The sequence below is a fragment of the Apium graveolens genome, chromosome 7 (assembly GCF_009905375.1).
Source record: "Apium graveolens cultivar Ventura chromosome 7, ASM990537v1, whole genome shotgun sequence".
Lineage (NCBI taxonomy): Eukaryota > Viridiplantae > Streptophyta > Magnoliopsida > Apiales > Apiaceae > Apium > Apium graveolens.
The window spans coordinates 40,879,789-40,896,075 of NC_133653.1; the positions used below are offsets into that span (position 1 = coordinate 40,879,789).

General features: G+C 37.6%; 1 protein-coding gene across 1 annotated transcript; it reads left to right on the forward strand.

The window, feature by feature from the left end:
* Positions 1 to 232: 232 nt before the first annotated feature.
* On the forward strand, positions 233 to 2,626 carry LOC141672769 (transcription factor MYB41-like). The gene is made up of 3 exons (XM_074479432.1): positions 233 to 568; positions 1,191 to 1,317; positions 1,946 to 2,626. Exons 1-3 carry the CDS (start codon positions 460 to 462, stop codon positions 2,427 to 2,429), a joined length of 720 nt encoding a protein of 239 aa, XP_074335533.1. The 5' UTR covers positions 233 to 459; the 3' UTR covers positions 2,430 to 2,626.
* The last annotated feature ends 13,661 nt before the right edge of the window (positions 2,627 to 16,287 follow it).

Consider the following 16,287-nt stretch of genomic DNA (forward strand, 5'->3'; position numbering starts at 1 on the left):
TTGTATCCTATCTTACGAATTAGGATAATTAAATTAGTTTTGCGCCTTACTAATTTGATTTTCTTCCGTAGAAACGAGTGAAGTGTAATGTATTGACTAATCAATAATGTACATACATAAAACGAGTAACTAAATAGGTAATCAACTACCTCCCATCTGTTCTCTACAGATAAGTCATCTATATATATTCCATTGTGATCGAGATGGAGAACAAATATAAGACAACAGCGTGGGTACCTACCCCAAACCTCCCGATATTTTATATCATCAAAATAAATTTAGAATATGGTTGGATGGGCCAGGTACATGTGAGTTGAAAATTTTGATGCAATTTGTGTTGAGCAAGTGTAGTTTAAATATTAGGCAACTGACGAAGGGACATTAAAGTTAAACTTCCTTATATATAGATTCTCTCTTGTACTGGTACTTATCAAAAAAAAAGTAAACAGAATAGAAAAAATGGCAGCATTCAAGAAATGTCCTTGGACTCCTGAAGAAGACATGCAGCTGGTGACTTATATTAGAACGTATGGCATTTGGAATTGGAGCCAGATGCCTAAACATGCTGGTAATCTCCTATATTTCATCTTCTCTTTTTCGTCGTAATATGCTATATTCATGTTCTGAACACATTCAAGTTATCAGTTATAGATAAATCAATTTGTAGGGTTCTTAGTGTTCTTCTCTCTTGAACAAGAGCTTTTTTGTCGTAGCTAGTGAGTACATTTCCTTGTGATATTGCTTCTCCTCCGCGAGATTAATCTGCTATTACTTGTCTTCTACAATTTCTTTCACATTATAATCCTCTCTCCATAGGAATACCTCATAAATTTTTATCAACTCGATCTTCCAAAGCCTCAGATCTATTGCTTAAGCTTTCCCTTTTCAACTCTCCAAAAATCTGTACTAGCTCATTGCACAAAATCAATCCCCCTTTACTATTAATCTATATATAGATTCCAACTCAAAATATTATAAGTAACGGTCACTGAAATGTTTAGTAACTCTTCCTATTTGTCCTATCGCTAACAATGGCATTTTTATAGTACCTGTTAGATATGTTGTTCTTTATCTAGCTAATAATAAATTAAATTTGGCTGGATGAATTAGCTATTATTGGACAAGGAAAATAATTAAGTTTGCGATGTGTACTCATATAATTAGAATTGTTGTATGATTTTATTAATTAGGCTTATCAAGGAGTGGGAAGAGTTGCAGATTGAGGTGGATGAACTATTTGAATCCGGAAGTTAGGCGTGGTAACTACACTCAAGACGAAGATGAAATCATAATCAACATGCGTCATGTCGGAGTCGGGTATGAATGGTCAATTTGTCTATATATCTAAATTATGCACTGCATCACTTTAGGATTTGGCTGAATCAATAAAGATCGATTTAATTATAAATGTAAATGAGCATTGTAATAGCCGATAATTTGCTCAATGCTTGCTAATTAAGATTTCAATTCAGCTTTGTTTGTTTCTAACAGATTAGATAGCAGCTTTATCACTTATACACCTGATTCGTATATGTATCTTCTTAATCTTTCGCATTAATTGTCAAATTCTCTATTCCTAACTTTCATAATTAAGGTCAAGCTAATTTATTTGAGTTCATATACATTTGTTTGGATGTACTTTTGTATGTAGAAAAAGTTACTGTATATTGTAGGTTTCTTTTCAATTTTGTTCAATTGCACCATAAATTTGAACATGAATTCACCATAAGAACTTCAAATTCCTTAGAATAGGTTCATTAATTTAGCAAGTATTTGAAATGAAATACATGATTAGGTGTTCGAAATTAGCTAGTCAAGGCATAATTTGCATTTTGGCCCAAATATCTCATTAGTACAGTGGTTAAATAAATTTGTAAAATCAATGGCAATTTTAATTCTAACTCCAAGATAATTACCAATTGAATGTTATTGTTGTATTATTCAGTTGGTCTGCTATAGCAGCAAGGCTTCCTGGACGCACTGATAATGAAATCAAAAATCGCTGGCATTCCCACCTCAAGAAACGAATAGCCAACAATGTGGTGGACGAAATCATGGAGCCAAAAATGGAGGAAATAGCATTCACAATGGATACATTAACTGTATATGACCATCCAAATGATGACGCTGTTGCTGCTGAAGTTCCTAAATTAGAAGAAGTCTACGAAGACTACCCAATCTCATCCTACATGTTAAACAATGTTGGTGCTTCCTCAAGCTCAAACATTAACACCCCTCAAGCTTTTGGAACGAGCGCTGATCCCCACATAAGTTTTTGGAGAGAACCATATTTGTTGGAAGATGTGTGCGGAATTGATCAGTATGCAACATATGTTGATCCTGAATTCCGAATGCCACGTGCTCAAGATTGGTTTGGAGAGCCTTTCTATCCATATTATGACACGTTATATGGAAACCTTGGTTCATAACACAATCAGGTTTACTTAACAATAAACATTGAGAAAGAAAATTGGCTTTTACTCTTACTTTTTGTCTGTGCAAGTGTATCTTTCTGCAGGGTGGGTATATGTGTATGCACATATGACTCATAACTTGAGTTTGGATGAATATATTGTTAATCTAAGGGAAAACAAAATACATGTAATTTTAAAGAAAAATGGTCAATATACATGCTGATTGTTTATAAATATCTAGTTGATCATGATAGAACTTAGTAAGTGTTGTAATTTTATAATTTATATGCAGAAGTTTCTTTATTAATGTAGTTTTATGTTAAAGATTTCTTAAACTCAACTATAATAAGTTGGGTTAAGATAGATTTGTGATTTATGTGATAATTTTAAAAATTTAATGATTTATTAGCGAGTTACGAAAAAGGCATATTTTAAAATTTACAATATTAGCATTGTACAAATTTTAATAATCTACTTTTCTAATGTAAAAATATGTGAATTTCTATTAATATTATCCACAAATATGGTCATAAACATATCGGTAAATATGTTGTTAGAGAAATATAGGATCAATATTATTTTGTTTACTTAAATATATTATAATATATTTTATGAAAATTATATATTATTATATAATTAAGTATAGAATCGGCTACTTAAAAAATAACATATTTGAGATATATTTATCATCAATAAACATTTTATCCAAAATATTTTTACACCCAAACTAAATAAAATATTAGTTATCATCTTTTATCAAGTGGAGTATAGAATAGATTTAGCTATCTATTTATTTAAAGGTTGTCAAAGGGTAATTTATTGATTGTTTAGTTTTACAATTATCTATAATTGGAATAGAAAGATATCTAAATAATTTTATTAGTTCAAAAAAATTAAATTATTTTTAAGTTGAATATAAAAATATAAAGATAGCAAAAGCAACCAATTACTAACTACCTTAAGAAAAAAAAAACTAAGTACTAAGATTCAAAGTAAGCATATATTTTGGATATCTTTGGCACTTAAATAATTACATAAACTTGATATATTAGATTAGTAGACTCTAATTATAATTATTATTGAACTTTGCTATAGGTTTCTTTATCTGAATTTGTATAAACTATTTTGTATCCAAACTCAATAATTCATGGACCATTGAATAATATATGGTGTGCAGCGAGAATTTGAATAATTAGGAATGAATGTTGATAATTCAAAATACTTAAATTTAAATCTAAAATGTTTCAAAGTACACATTATATAAAGTTTTTGACTAAAAAATAGTGAATATCTTGATTTGGATGAAATGTACGCATGCATAGGAGACCTAATAATTTTTATGTCCAAACAAATGAATCTCTTTACTCATTCAAGATTATCATACTTATTTTAATATTTATGATTTCATTTTAATTTTATATGAAATTAAACTTCAATTTCTTTAAAACAGTTGGTGTTGGCCAACAAGCTCACATAATTGATTAGGAGGGGTAACTTGGATAGCTTTCCAATATAACCTAGGCTTTGCAAAGTAACAGGTGATCCCGATTATAAGCCAGTAAAAAGTGGGTTTAAAATAAAAAATTCAAATATTTTAAGTAAATATATATATAAATTGGCATGATATATATATAAATTATTTTTAAATAAATATATTTAAATTTGCATAATATATATACTAAAATTTCATAAATTGATTTTTATTAGATCTATGTCTACTAAATTCCCTATAATAATTCTATGTCTACTAAATTCCCTATAATAATTTTATGGAACAAGCATATTTAAGAAGCCGTGAATTCCATGAAATAGGTGACCATGATAAGTCTTGTGGTAGAAATTTGGCTTTATATCTGATTTTTGACTCTTGCTATTAGGAGATTGATTTGAAAACTAATGCCCCTTTTTTTTTAAAATAACATTAGTAAAAAATAATAAAATAGTGGAGAAAAGTTAAAAAGTGAGTAAAGTAGTGGGTCTATTAATATTAATATTGTATCTATAAAATGGGTATAGTGGAGAGAAGTAGTGAATTTAGTTATTTTTAAAAATTATAAAAATTTTATTATTTTTAAAAAATTTTGAAATGTAAACAATTAGGGGAGATAATGTAAGCAAATATAATTTTCAAAAAAAAAAGGAGATAATACGAATCAAAATTCAAAGGCACCCTTAATTATTGAAAAACTCATTGCAAATCCAGCGGATCACATGGTACACTATCCTCAGACTAATCCAACAGAAGTACTCCTCCCACATCAGGACACTGGACATATCACAGTATTGTGACTAAATCAATCGAGCAAGCATATTACAACTGACATGGGCAATGTGCTTAACCCTAACTCAAAAGAAGATATATACACACATGAATACATACATAATATATATATACTACTTGAAAATAGTAAAATAATGTGTGTGTATTCTTTTATGTCTCTCCATGCAAGGGCAGTGAGCTGCTCATTGTGGACTAGCTACCTGTATAATTCTAATTAAAGCATTATTAAGTAAGTAGAATATATATATTTAATTAATAAGCGGGTTTATTGTGTAATTTACTTGGAATAGCCGTCTCAAGTTTGTCTTCTTTCATGACTACGCACCTAAGTAATTTTATATTAGGGACAGCATCTTTCTACTTTCCCTTTCCCAGTTAGAGTACATTGAACAATAACAATACTTCCAAATAGTTATGCGCAAACTTATATCAAACTTGTAAGCTATAATAATTAACCCATCTGTACCTTTCATCCAAGTACTTTAATAGCTATAAAATTTCTTGAGAGAACGACCTTAGGTTTCTTTTTGGTGATTATGTAAGCATCACCTAAATGTAAAAACGTCACCTGCTGATGCCCAATATAGGAAAAAATTAGTCATGGGCTGTTGTGGCCGGCAGGATATTTAGAATTGTCTAGGCCAACTTTTGATTGTTTTAACTATTAAATTTTAATAGTTTTGAAAAAAAATTGACAGTTCATATTTTAATTATAATTGAAAAAAAATTAATCAAAAATATCTTTTTGAGTAAGTTGGGTAGGAAAACTCAATTTCAATAAAAAAGAGTATCTGGATGATGTTTAAAAAATAACACAACATAGTGATTAGGTAAAATTTGTTTGATCAGGGTAAAGTTAGCTATTTAAATTGGTTATATATTTCAAAATATTATGTTGTTATTATTTTAAGTTAATATAAACAAAATGTAGCATTATTTTGGTAATTAAATTATATGTAATTTCATTATTGAAGTGAATTATTTTTTACAAAATATATATAAAATTTATTTACAATTTTACAAGTTTTTAACTAAGAATTTTAACATATTGAAGATGTTCTAACTACTAGTTTGAAACAGCTAAGAGTTGAACAAGTTAGTACAAAAACTAGTTTTAGCTTTATACCGTGCATCTTCATTATAAGTATTAATAATAAAATTCTAATTTATTTGTGTTTTAATAGTTTCATTTTTCTAAAAATATCGTGCTAATTATATTTTAAATTTATAATAATTTAAAATGATAATAAATTTATCATAATATATATACATTCCTTCCGTTTATGTTGTGTTTTTAAAATGATAATTTTCCTTCATTTATATTTCTAAATTGTAGTTTAGCTGATGATTACTTTTTTGTTTTTTCATGACATTTTTAAAGATAAATTTCAAAATTTTGAATAAGACATATTTTTATAATATTAACAAACATTTGTGGACAACTTCTTTCTGAAAAATTCAAATTGTATTTAGTGAAATTTTAATATGTAAGGAGTATTTGATGTTTAAGATATTTTTATCTTCATGTTTAGTAATATCATATTATTTTTATATTTTTTAGATATTTTATATTTACATAAATTAATTTTTAACTACAGGTTGAATTATATTGTTCAGCATTTCCTTTTCATTAAATTTTTTCCTTTTCATTTCCTTTTCATTAAATTTTTTCCCTGCTCTTTTGCAGGGTTTGGCATTGGCATTGCCTGACTAAATTATTTTTTCATCCTCCATAAATTTTTTTTCACCAGCAATAGTAATAAATTACTGATTTAGCCGTGAGAACCCAATCACCAAATTTCCTTACTTCAATTATACATGACAAAATTAATATATTATACCCTGACAGCAAAATCAGCAAAACTCTTTTAATGCAATTATACATATGATACAAGTAAAAGGTTTCCTTCTATCTATCTAACATTTCACTTTATTTAAATCAATATACATGCTTGATAACAACATGATTTTAATTACAAATTGAAGGACAGTTATAGAACTGTTATGGATTAAAACTACTATATATAATTGCTGTATTTAATACTAAGGAACGTGAGCTTCGAGGCTCGGTTTGACTGCTCTTGTGTTTCGTGACTCAATCTGCCTTAACAAGATGCCTACGTACCTTGCTGATTACCAAGGATCAAGTCAAAAAACGTAGTTCTGATTGGTGGGGGTGAGACCCCTTATATAGATGTGGGAGTCCTTGAATTGGACTTGGTATAGGAGACTTGGTGGATAAGCCTCTGAATTAGGATAGACTTAGGAGTCCTAGGAAGTAGGAAGCTGATTCCTTATCCTTTTAGGTCCCCTTGAGGCTAATCTCTAAGGACTTATATCCTCATCGGGACTCTTTTCAACATCTGATTTCTCCCTTATTAATTAATTACGAAATTAATTAATAATCAGGGCTTTTTGGGCCTTTTTTTATTCCACCAGGCCTGATCTGGTCCGTCAGGCTTAACCTTTCTGGTCTGAATATTATACATCTTATTATTGGGTCCAGCAGCCCATTATTAATAAAATCAGGATTTATTTATCCCTATCATTTGCCCCCCAACTTTTGGGAAACATTGATTAGGTTTCACAGAAGTTAAGTCTATTCATTCCCTTACAGGGTTTCGTTCTTGCGTAAAGTGTGGAGCGACCTACACGTTTACAACGAGTTTTTCCTTTTATTCAGGAATTATTTTGATTTCCAGGAATTTTTCCCTTATTTCCGGGATTTTTTCCCTAATTTCTGGATTTTCCCTAATTTTTCTGGGATTTTTCCTCATTTTCTGGAATTTTCCCTAATTTTTCTGGGATTTTTCCTTATTTTCTGGAATTTTCCCTAATTTTTCTGGGATTTTTCCTTATTTTCTGAAATTTTCCCTAATTTTTCTGGGATTTTTCCTTATTTTCTGGAATTCTCAAATTTCCAGCCCTTTTTTCGACCAGGATCCTAGTCGAAATTTCGACCTGGATCCTAGTCGAAAATAGGGGTCAGCCTTATCATCCTGGTCAAAGGATTTCGACTAGGATCCACGACCTGGATTTCGACCAGGATCCTAGTCGAAATTTCGACCTGGATCTAGGTCGTCAATTCCCCACTTTTAGTTTCTGATTTTGAGCCCTTCGACTAGGATTTCGACCAGGATCCTAGTCGAAATTTCGACCTGGATCCTGGTCGAAAATTCTTTGGTTTTCTTGATTCCTGGTCGAAGAATTTCGACTAGGATTCACGACCTGGATTTCGACCAGGATCCTAGTCGGAATTCGACCTGGATTTTTAATCCTTATTTCTGTAAAATGCTTGTCTAATTCGACCTCATTCCTAGTCGAAGTTTCGACCTCAATTCAGTTCTATTTTTTCCGCTTTTTTCGTGAATCTAGTCGAAAAATTTCGAGCAGGGATCACGACCTGGATTTCGACCTGAATCCTGGTCTTTTTTCTCCGTTATTTTCGGGTGTCTGCTCGAAAGTTTTTGAGCAGGATTCACGACCTGGATTTCGACCTGAATCCTGGTCTTTTTTCTCCGTTATTTTCGGGTGTCTGCTCGAAAGTTTTTGAGCAGGATTCACGACCTGGATTTCGACCTGAATTCTGGTCTTACATCTTTTTTATTTGGGCCTTACATTTTTTAAGGCTAAAACTGAATTTTCCAAATCCTAATTGGATTTGGGCCTGGATTTCTCTATTGGGCTTTATCAAATATTACTGGGCCTCTTTATTGGGCTTTATCAAATATTACTGGGCCTCTTTATTGGGCTTTATCAAATATTACTGGGCCTCTTTATTGGGCTTTATCAAATATTACTGGGCCTCTTTACTGGGCTTTATCACACCCTGTTTAGAATGCCCTAGAATTCCTAGGAATATTCTGGAAGATGCTTTTTCCTGGGCTTTTTCTCATGGGCCTTTGTTCTTAATGGGCTTTTTGTCCCTTCAACTTCTTTTTCCTCCTATATAAAGGAATGAGGAAAGGTCACTACTCCTCACTTCCTCATTTCTTTGTTTTCTTCTTCATTCTCCTGCTAAGATTCTCAGAGCAATAACAGCAAGTCGGAGCTCAAAGCCTTTCTCAGGAGTGCTTTTTCAGGTAAGATTTCTCCCTTTGTTTTTTGTGTTCATTTTTCCATTGTGTGCCATTTTAAGACAGCCTATTTACGTGCCTCATACCTTTTTTCAGATGGCTGACAAAAGAATGACTCGTTTGGCCAAGATGAACGTGGCTAGAAAGTCCAATGATTTTCCTATTCGATCGAGGTATACTTCCTTAATCGACATGATCAACACTCGAGGGGACGAGTATCCGTCTGATGCGCATCTGGACGCACACGATCATATCAGCGCCTTACGGGATCCCAAGGAGCTGGAAAAGTTGAGCGGCTGCTTCAGAATCAAAGAACCTTTTAAGCTGGTTCTTGCAGGTCCGGCCGACAGGGCCTGTCAGTGGAAGAAGGACGCGCTATGCGTCTATAGGGATACTCTAAGGGCAGGTATTAGACTCCCTTTTCATCCATTCATTCCTTTACTTTTGGCTGATGTAGGCATCAGCCCTTGCCAGCTTCCCCCCAATTCCTGGAGGTTGATCCTATGCTATCTGTCGCAATGCGCCAAGCACAGCATCCCCACATCTGTTGCTGTTTTCAGGAAGATTTTCCAGTTCAAGAACAGCCCCGATAAAAGTCCGGGTTGGGTTTCTATCAACCAACGCCCCACTATCCCCCATATTGTGAATGGGAAATCCATCCCTGACAACAATTTGGGGTGGAAGAAGGATTTTTTGTTTATAGTTTGGGAGGGTGGAGACTGGGGTTCCCTATTTCGGTCTTCTTTTGGGATTGCCGTGGATGGGAGCCCAAATGACATAGCTTTGTCTGAGGAGGAGGCTAGAGGTTTCAACCTCCTGACGCAAGACAACGGCACCTCCCATTCTTGGGATCTTATCCGGGAGACTGTCCTGGTAGAACGCGGCCTCTCGCCCGTTCATAAGAAAAGTAAGTTCCTACCTTCATCTACTTTATTTCCTGCATTTTTATTCCATTAGTTTTCAACTGACTTTGCTTGTCGCAGTGGCTGAGAAGATTGAGGAGGCTACGAAGCCAAAGGACCTGGAAACGACCAGGATGAAGAGGGCTGGGAAGGTTTTCAAAGATCTTAGGCTTGGTGATCGCTTCCCTGAGTTCCTCCTTCAGGCTATGGAGCCAAATGAGGAAGGTCCCAGCCAGGTTTTGCGCACCAAGCAGAGGCCAGGGGCCTATTTTCAACCTGCCTGGGGGATCCGGGGCAAGGACTCAATATTGGGCAGCACAGCCCTGTCCAAGGAATGGTCCAAACATTCCATCTCTCCGGTGGACTATCAAGACTTTGTCCTCCAACAGGACTTAGAGGGGAACGAGCTTTTTGGAGCCCAAGCCCTGGCGACAGTACGCACTTTACTTATGCCTTTTACACTTTTCTTTTCATGCTTCTTTTCTAAAGTTTTGCTATTTCTCTTGCAGGCTAACGCCCATTTTCAAGGGGCAATTCACCAAGCTAAGGCTTGGAAGGTTGGCCTGGAAGATGCCAACAAGAAGTTGGAGGAGGCCAACCAAAAAATTGAGGCCCTTGAAGCTCAATTGGCTTCTTCCACTTCTGACCTGGAGACGGCCCGGGCTGAAAACGTAATCTTGAAGGCGCAGAAGGACAAAGCCTTTGACGGCTGGATGGATACCCAAGAATTCAAAGACCTGATGGTGGAGCATGACGCCCTTCTTCACCCAGTCAGCTACAAGGAGGGTTGGGACGCTGCTGTGGAGGCTATCCAGGATGAGTTTCCCGAGATCCTTGAGCAGTCGCCCTTTCCCTGCCCTGTGCGGGTTCCAGAGCTTGGAGGCGTTACTGAGAAGCTTGCTGGCATGATCAGGGATGGAGAAGAGGAAGATTCTTCTGAGGAGGAACTCGAGCCTGCTACTAAGAAGGCAAGGGTGGAAGAACCTTCAAAAGTAGTGCCTCAACAGCCATCATCTCCTGCAGAGGGAACTTCCACAGGGACTTCGGAGGGTTCGACTGAGACTTCTGAAGAGACGACTGAAACTTCCGAGGAGTCGTCGGATAGTGGTTCTGAAGAATCTCAACCTTCCAAGGCCTAATTTTTTTGTATATCTTCTTTATGAACTTTATTTTTATCAGAAGTTGTTACCCTTTGGGGTTAAATTTTGTATGTTGCTCCTTCGGCCTCTTATCATTATAGTCTTAATGTGTGTTTAAACATCCTTTAGATAGAAATAACTTAAAACTCTTTAACATGAAGTCTGGTTTTTCAAAACCTTACATAGCATGGGTTCGACCCTAATCAATAATAACTTGACAATGTAAATTCTACTGGAATATAAAATCCTACGCAAGCAAAGCTTCCAGGTGCTTTTAAACCTACTTGCCATAATGACAAGTGAGAATCGTACTTCGCCTATCTTACACGTAGTAAACCTTCAAGTTTTGTGCGTGCCAGGTCCTCGGGACTTCAAAACCATCCACAGTCTCGAGCTTGTAGGTTCCTCTACCTTGAACACTCTTGACTCTGTACGGCCCTTCCCAATTTGGGGCAAGCTTCCCTTTTTGTCCTACACCAGATGCTTCTATCTTCCTCAAGACTAGATCGCCTTGTTTAAAAAACCTTTCTTTAACCCTTAGGTTGTAGTAGAATGAAGCTTTTTTCTGATATTCTACTATCTTTGCATGTGCTCTATCTCGCACTTCATCGATTAAATCCAGGGCTAGCTTCTGCCCTTCCTCATTTTCTTTCTCATCAAAAGCCTGAATCCTTGGAGAAGAATGTGATATCTCCACGGGAACTACTGCTTCTGCCCCATATGCCAACATGAAAGGGGTCGCACCTGTCGTGACTCTACAGGTAGTCCTATATGCCCATAATATGGGAAGTATCTCATCCACCCAATTATTTCTTGACTTCTCGATCCTCTTCTTTAATCCGTCCAGAATTATTCGATTTGCAACTTCTGCTTGCCCATTAGCTTGTGGGTGAGCGACAGAGGTGAACCGTAACTCAATTTCATTTTCTTCACAGTACTTCTTGAATTCCTCATTATTGAATTGCGTTCCATTGTCAGTGACGAGGATACGGGGAATTCCATATCGGCACATAATATTTTCCCACAGGAATTGTGCAACCTGCTTAGTTGTGATTTTGGCCAAAGGTTTGGCTTCGATCCACTTGGTGAAATAATCAATGGCTACAATCAGAAACTTCCTTTGTGCTGTGGCCATAGGAAAAGGCCCTAGAATATCCATCCCCCACATAGCAAAGGGAATAGGTGAGTTGATAGAGGTCAGCATCTCGGGGGGTTGTCTGGCGACTGGTGCATGCTTCTGACAACGATCACACTTCTTTACATATTCTTTGGCATCAGCCATCATTTCTGGCCAATAGAAGCCTAAACGAGTTATCTTATGAGCCAAGGCCCTGCCCCCCAAGTGTTGCCCACAAATGCCTTCATGCACTTCCTCAAGAGCCAAGCGTGCCTCATCGGGCCTGAGACACCTCAAGTAAGGAACCACGAAAGATCTTTTATATAGAATCCCATCTATCAAAGAGTACCTTAGTGCTCGAACAGTTAACTTCCGTGCCTCAATTGTATCGCTTGGCAACCAACCGGTCTGAATGTGAGCCTTGATGGGATCAATCCATGACGTCCCCAAGCCTACGGGAGCCACAAGTTTAACATCTATGCTTCGTGTCTTCAAAACACGGAAGTACACACTTCCTGAACTTTTTTCAATCTCAGATGAAGCAAACTTTGATAGCGCATCTGCTTTAGCATTTTCTTCCCTTGGAATGTGTTCAACATGGCATTCATTAAATTGGGTCATCACAGCCCTTACTAGGCGAACATACTTTGCCATCGTATCATCCTTTGCTTCAAATTCTCCCTTTACCTGGGATATGATCAACTTCGAGTCTCCACGGACCTTTAAGTTTTCGACTCTAAGTGTCCCAGCTAGACCAAGGCCAGCAATCAGGGCTTCATACTCTGCCTCATTGTTTGTGGTTGGGAAGTCCAGCTTCATGGCATACTCAATTAAGAATCCATCAGGGCTTTGCAAAACCAACCCTGCTCCACTGGAATTTGTTTTTGATGCTCCATCAAAATAGAGAACCCAATATTCTTTCTCCTTGTCCCCATTGTCGACTCCCTTTTCTTGAGGTGTGGTATCTTCCTGCCCCCCGACTTCTTGGTTGGGTATGGTACATTCCACCACGAAGTCAGCTAGTGCCTGGGCTTTTATGGCCATACGTGGCTTATACTTGAGATCGAACTCTCCCAACTCTATTGCCCACTTAATTAGTCTCCCACTTGCCTTGGGACTGTGAATGATATTTCTCAGTGGCTGATTTGTTAGCACTTCAATTTGGTGAGCTTGAAAATAAGGACGCAGCTTTCTTGAAGCCATCACCAAGGCTAAAGCGAATTTCTCAATGGCTGAATAATTCAACTCAGCACCATGCAAAATTTTGCTGACATAGTATACGGGTTTCTGGACTTTCAGTTCCTCCTTAACCAACACCGCGCTCAAGGCGCTTTCTGAAACAGCCAAGTACAAGAATAAAACTTCACCCAAAACTGGCTTGGCCAACAACGGGGCCTGGCCCATATACTTCTTTAACTCTTCAAATGCCTTCTGATTTTCCTCACTCCATACAAAGTTTTTAATGTTCTTTAATGACTTGAAGAATGACAAACACTTGTCTCCTGACTTGGAGATGAATCGCCCTAGCGCAGCAACCCTTCCTGTGAGTTTCTGAACATCCTTGACAGTTTTTGGGGGTTCCATGTCCAGGATTGCCTTTATTTTATCGGGGTTAGCCTCAATTCCCCTCTTTGAGACCATCAATCCCAAGAATTTTCCAGATCCTACTCCGAAGGCACACTTCGTGGGATTCAACATCATCTTGTGGTACCTCAGGACCTCAAAAGCTTCCCTCAAATGGGTTATATGATCAATCTTTACTAGACTCTTGACTAGCATGTCATCAACATAGACTTCCATAGTCTTCCCAATAAGATCCTTAAAAATTTTATTCACCAACCTTTGATAGGTGGCTCCTGCATTCTTGAGACCAAACGCCATAACAAGATAACAATAAACACCAAAGTCAGTGATAAATGATACCTTTGGAATGTCATCCTTATGCATTTTGATCTGGTTGTATCCGCTAAATCCATCCATGAAACTCAGCATCTCATGTCCAGCGGTGGCATCAATCAAAGTATCAATTCTAGGCAGCGGAAAACAGTCTTTGGGGCATGCATCATTCAGATCGGTGAAGTCTATACACATCCTCCACTTTCCATTAGCCTTCTTCACCATTACAGGGTTTGCTAACCACTCCGGAAATTGAATCTCCTCAATGAAACCAGCCTCTAAGAGCTTTTCCACTTCCTGCTTTATAGCCTCTTGTCTTTCCGGGGCAAAATTTCTTTTCTTTTGTTTCACTGTCTTCCGGCTTGGATCCACGTTTAACTTGTGGGTAATTAACCCCGGGTCTATGCCTGGCATATCAGCTGCTGACCATGCAAACACATCACTATTTTCTTGCAAAAATTTCACTAACTTCCCTCTAAGGGGCTCCTCTAATGTAGCTCCAATGAAAGTCATCCTCTCAGGATTCTTGGGATCTAAAGGAACCGAAACCAATTCTTCTGCTGGCCTTCCTCTATTCTCATCATTTTCTCGAACATCCATATCTTCAATAGGAAGAACCTGCCCCCCGACTCCATCTGCCCTCAAAGAGGCCACATAACAGCTTCTAGCCATTTTTTGATCTCCCCTCTCTTCTCCAATCCCATTTCGGGTGGGAAACTTCATGACTGAATGGTAGGAAGAGGGGACTGCCTTGAAGGCATGTATCCCTGTTCTCCCCATGATAGCATTATAAGTTGAACTAGCCTTTACCACCACAAAATCCAGCATCTGCGTTGCTTGCCTTGGCTCCGTACCTATGGTGGTTGGTAATTTAATTATCCCTTCCACAGGACATTCTACTCCAGCAAATCCATATATCGGCATGTCGGTTGGTGTCAACTGGGAGTCGTTATACCCCATCCTTAGAAAGGTGTCGTGGAGCAAGATATCCACAGAAGCACCATTATCCACAAGGACCCTCTTAACCGGGCTATTTCCTATTATCGGCGTTATGACCAGCGGGTCGTCATGGGGAAACTTCACACCCTCTAGGTCGGAATCATCAAAAGCCAATGTTACTTCTGTCCTGGCCCTCTTCGGGGCTTCTCCAACAATATGCATAACCTCTCTAGTATATGCCTTTCTGGAATTTTTGGACAATCCAGCAGCAGTTGGACCTCCAAAGATCGTGTTTATTACAGGCCCTCGAGGTCTCGGCCCTCCATAAATGGTGTTTATAACTGGTCCTCTAGGTTGGGGATTCCGCCCCTGATCATCTTGGTCCCTCCTACGATCTTCAAAGTTCTTCCTTCCATTATTGTTTCTGTCTCCTCCATCTCCAGTATACTTGTTCAGCCTTCCTTTTCGAATCAAAAACTCAATTTCATCTTTCAACTGCCTACACTCATCGGTGTCATGGCCAACATCTTTGTGAAACCTGCAATACTTGCCCTTATCTAGCTTGGCGGGATCAGCCTTCAAGGGCTTAGGCCAGCGAATATCTCTGTCTTTCTCAATCTCCATCAAAATCTGACTTCTGGGGGCATTCAGCTTAGCGTATTCAGTGAACTTTTGCCCAGGTCCTCCCTTCTTGGGGGTTGAATCAGGGTTTTGTTCAGTTCTAGGATACTTATCCTTAGCGATGTACTCCAAATCAGTTTTTCGTTTCTTGCCTCCAGTGGACTCATTACTTACTACGGGCTTCCTCATACTCTCTTCAACCTTGATATACTTCCCTGCCCTCTCTTGGAGCTGCAACATGCTCTCAGGGGGTCGTTTGGCCAAAGACATCTTGAAAAACTCATCCCTAGTTCCTTGTTGCAGCGCTATCATGGCTACCTTATCATCAAGGTCTGGGACTTTTAAAGCCTCCTTTGTAAAACGATTTAGGTAATCTCTTAAGGATTCTTTAGCTCCCTGCACAAGACTCATAAGAGATGCTGAACTTTTCTCATGGACTCTTCCACTGATGAATTGCTTAATAAAAGCCTGACTTAATTCTCTGAATGATCCAATAGAATTTGGGGGTAGGCGACTGTACCATCTTTGAGCCATACCCGACAGGGTTTGAGGGAAGGCCCGACATTTTATAGCATCATTCACGGGTTGCAGCAGCAGTGCATTAGAGAATGTCCTAACATGATTAGCGGGGTCTCCCGTGCCATCATAGGCTTTGATAGTGGGCATCTTAAATTTTCTTGAGATATGGGCATTCATTATCTCTTCTGTGAAGGGTGGAGTTGGATCATCAGGATCTCCAAGGGGAAGGAGATTGCTTGGATCAGTTCTTGGGACAGCAGCCCTTCTTCTTACCGGACCATCCAGGTCTATGATAGGAGGAGGATTTCTCCCCCTAGGAGGTATGTGGGGTCTGGTGGCTTGGTAAGCCTCCAAATCACGCCTCAGCCTTTGGATTTCAGCCT

Bases quoted from the DNA above. Each gene is read 5' to 3' on its own strand.
- LOC141672769 (XM_074479432.1), top strand. From the start codon at position 460: ATGGCAGCATTCAAGAAATGTCCTTGGACTCCTGAAGAAGACATGCAG. The intron at 569-1,190 runs GTAATCTCCTAT...TTTATTAATTAG, and splicing joins CCAGATGCCTAAACATGCTG to GCTTATCAAGGAGTGGGAAG. The intron at 1,318-1,945 runs GTATGAATGGTC...TGTATTATTCAG, and splicing joins ATGCGTCATGTCGGAGTCGG to TTGGTCTGCTATAGCAGCAA.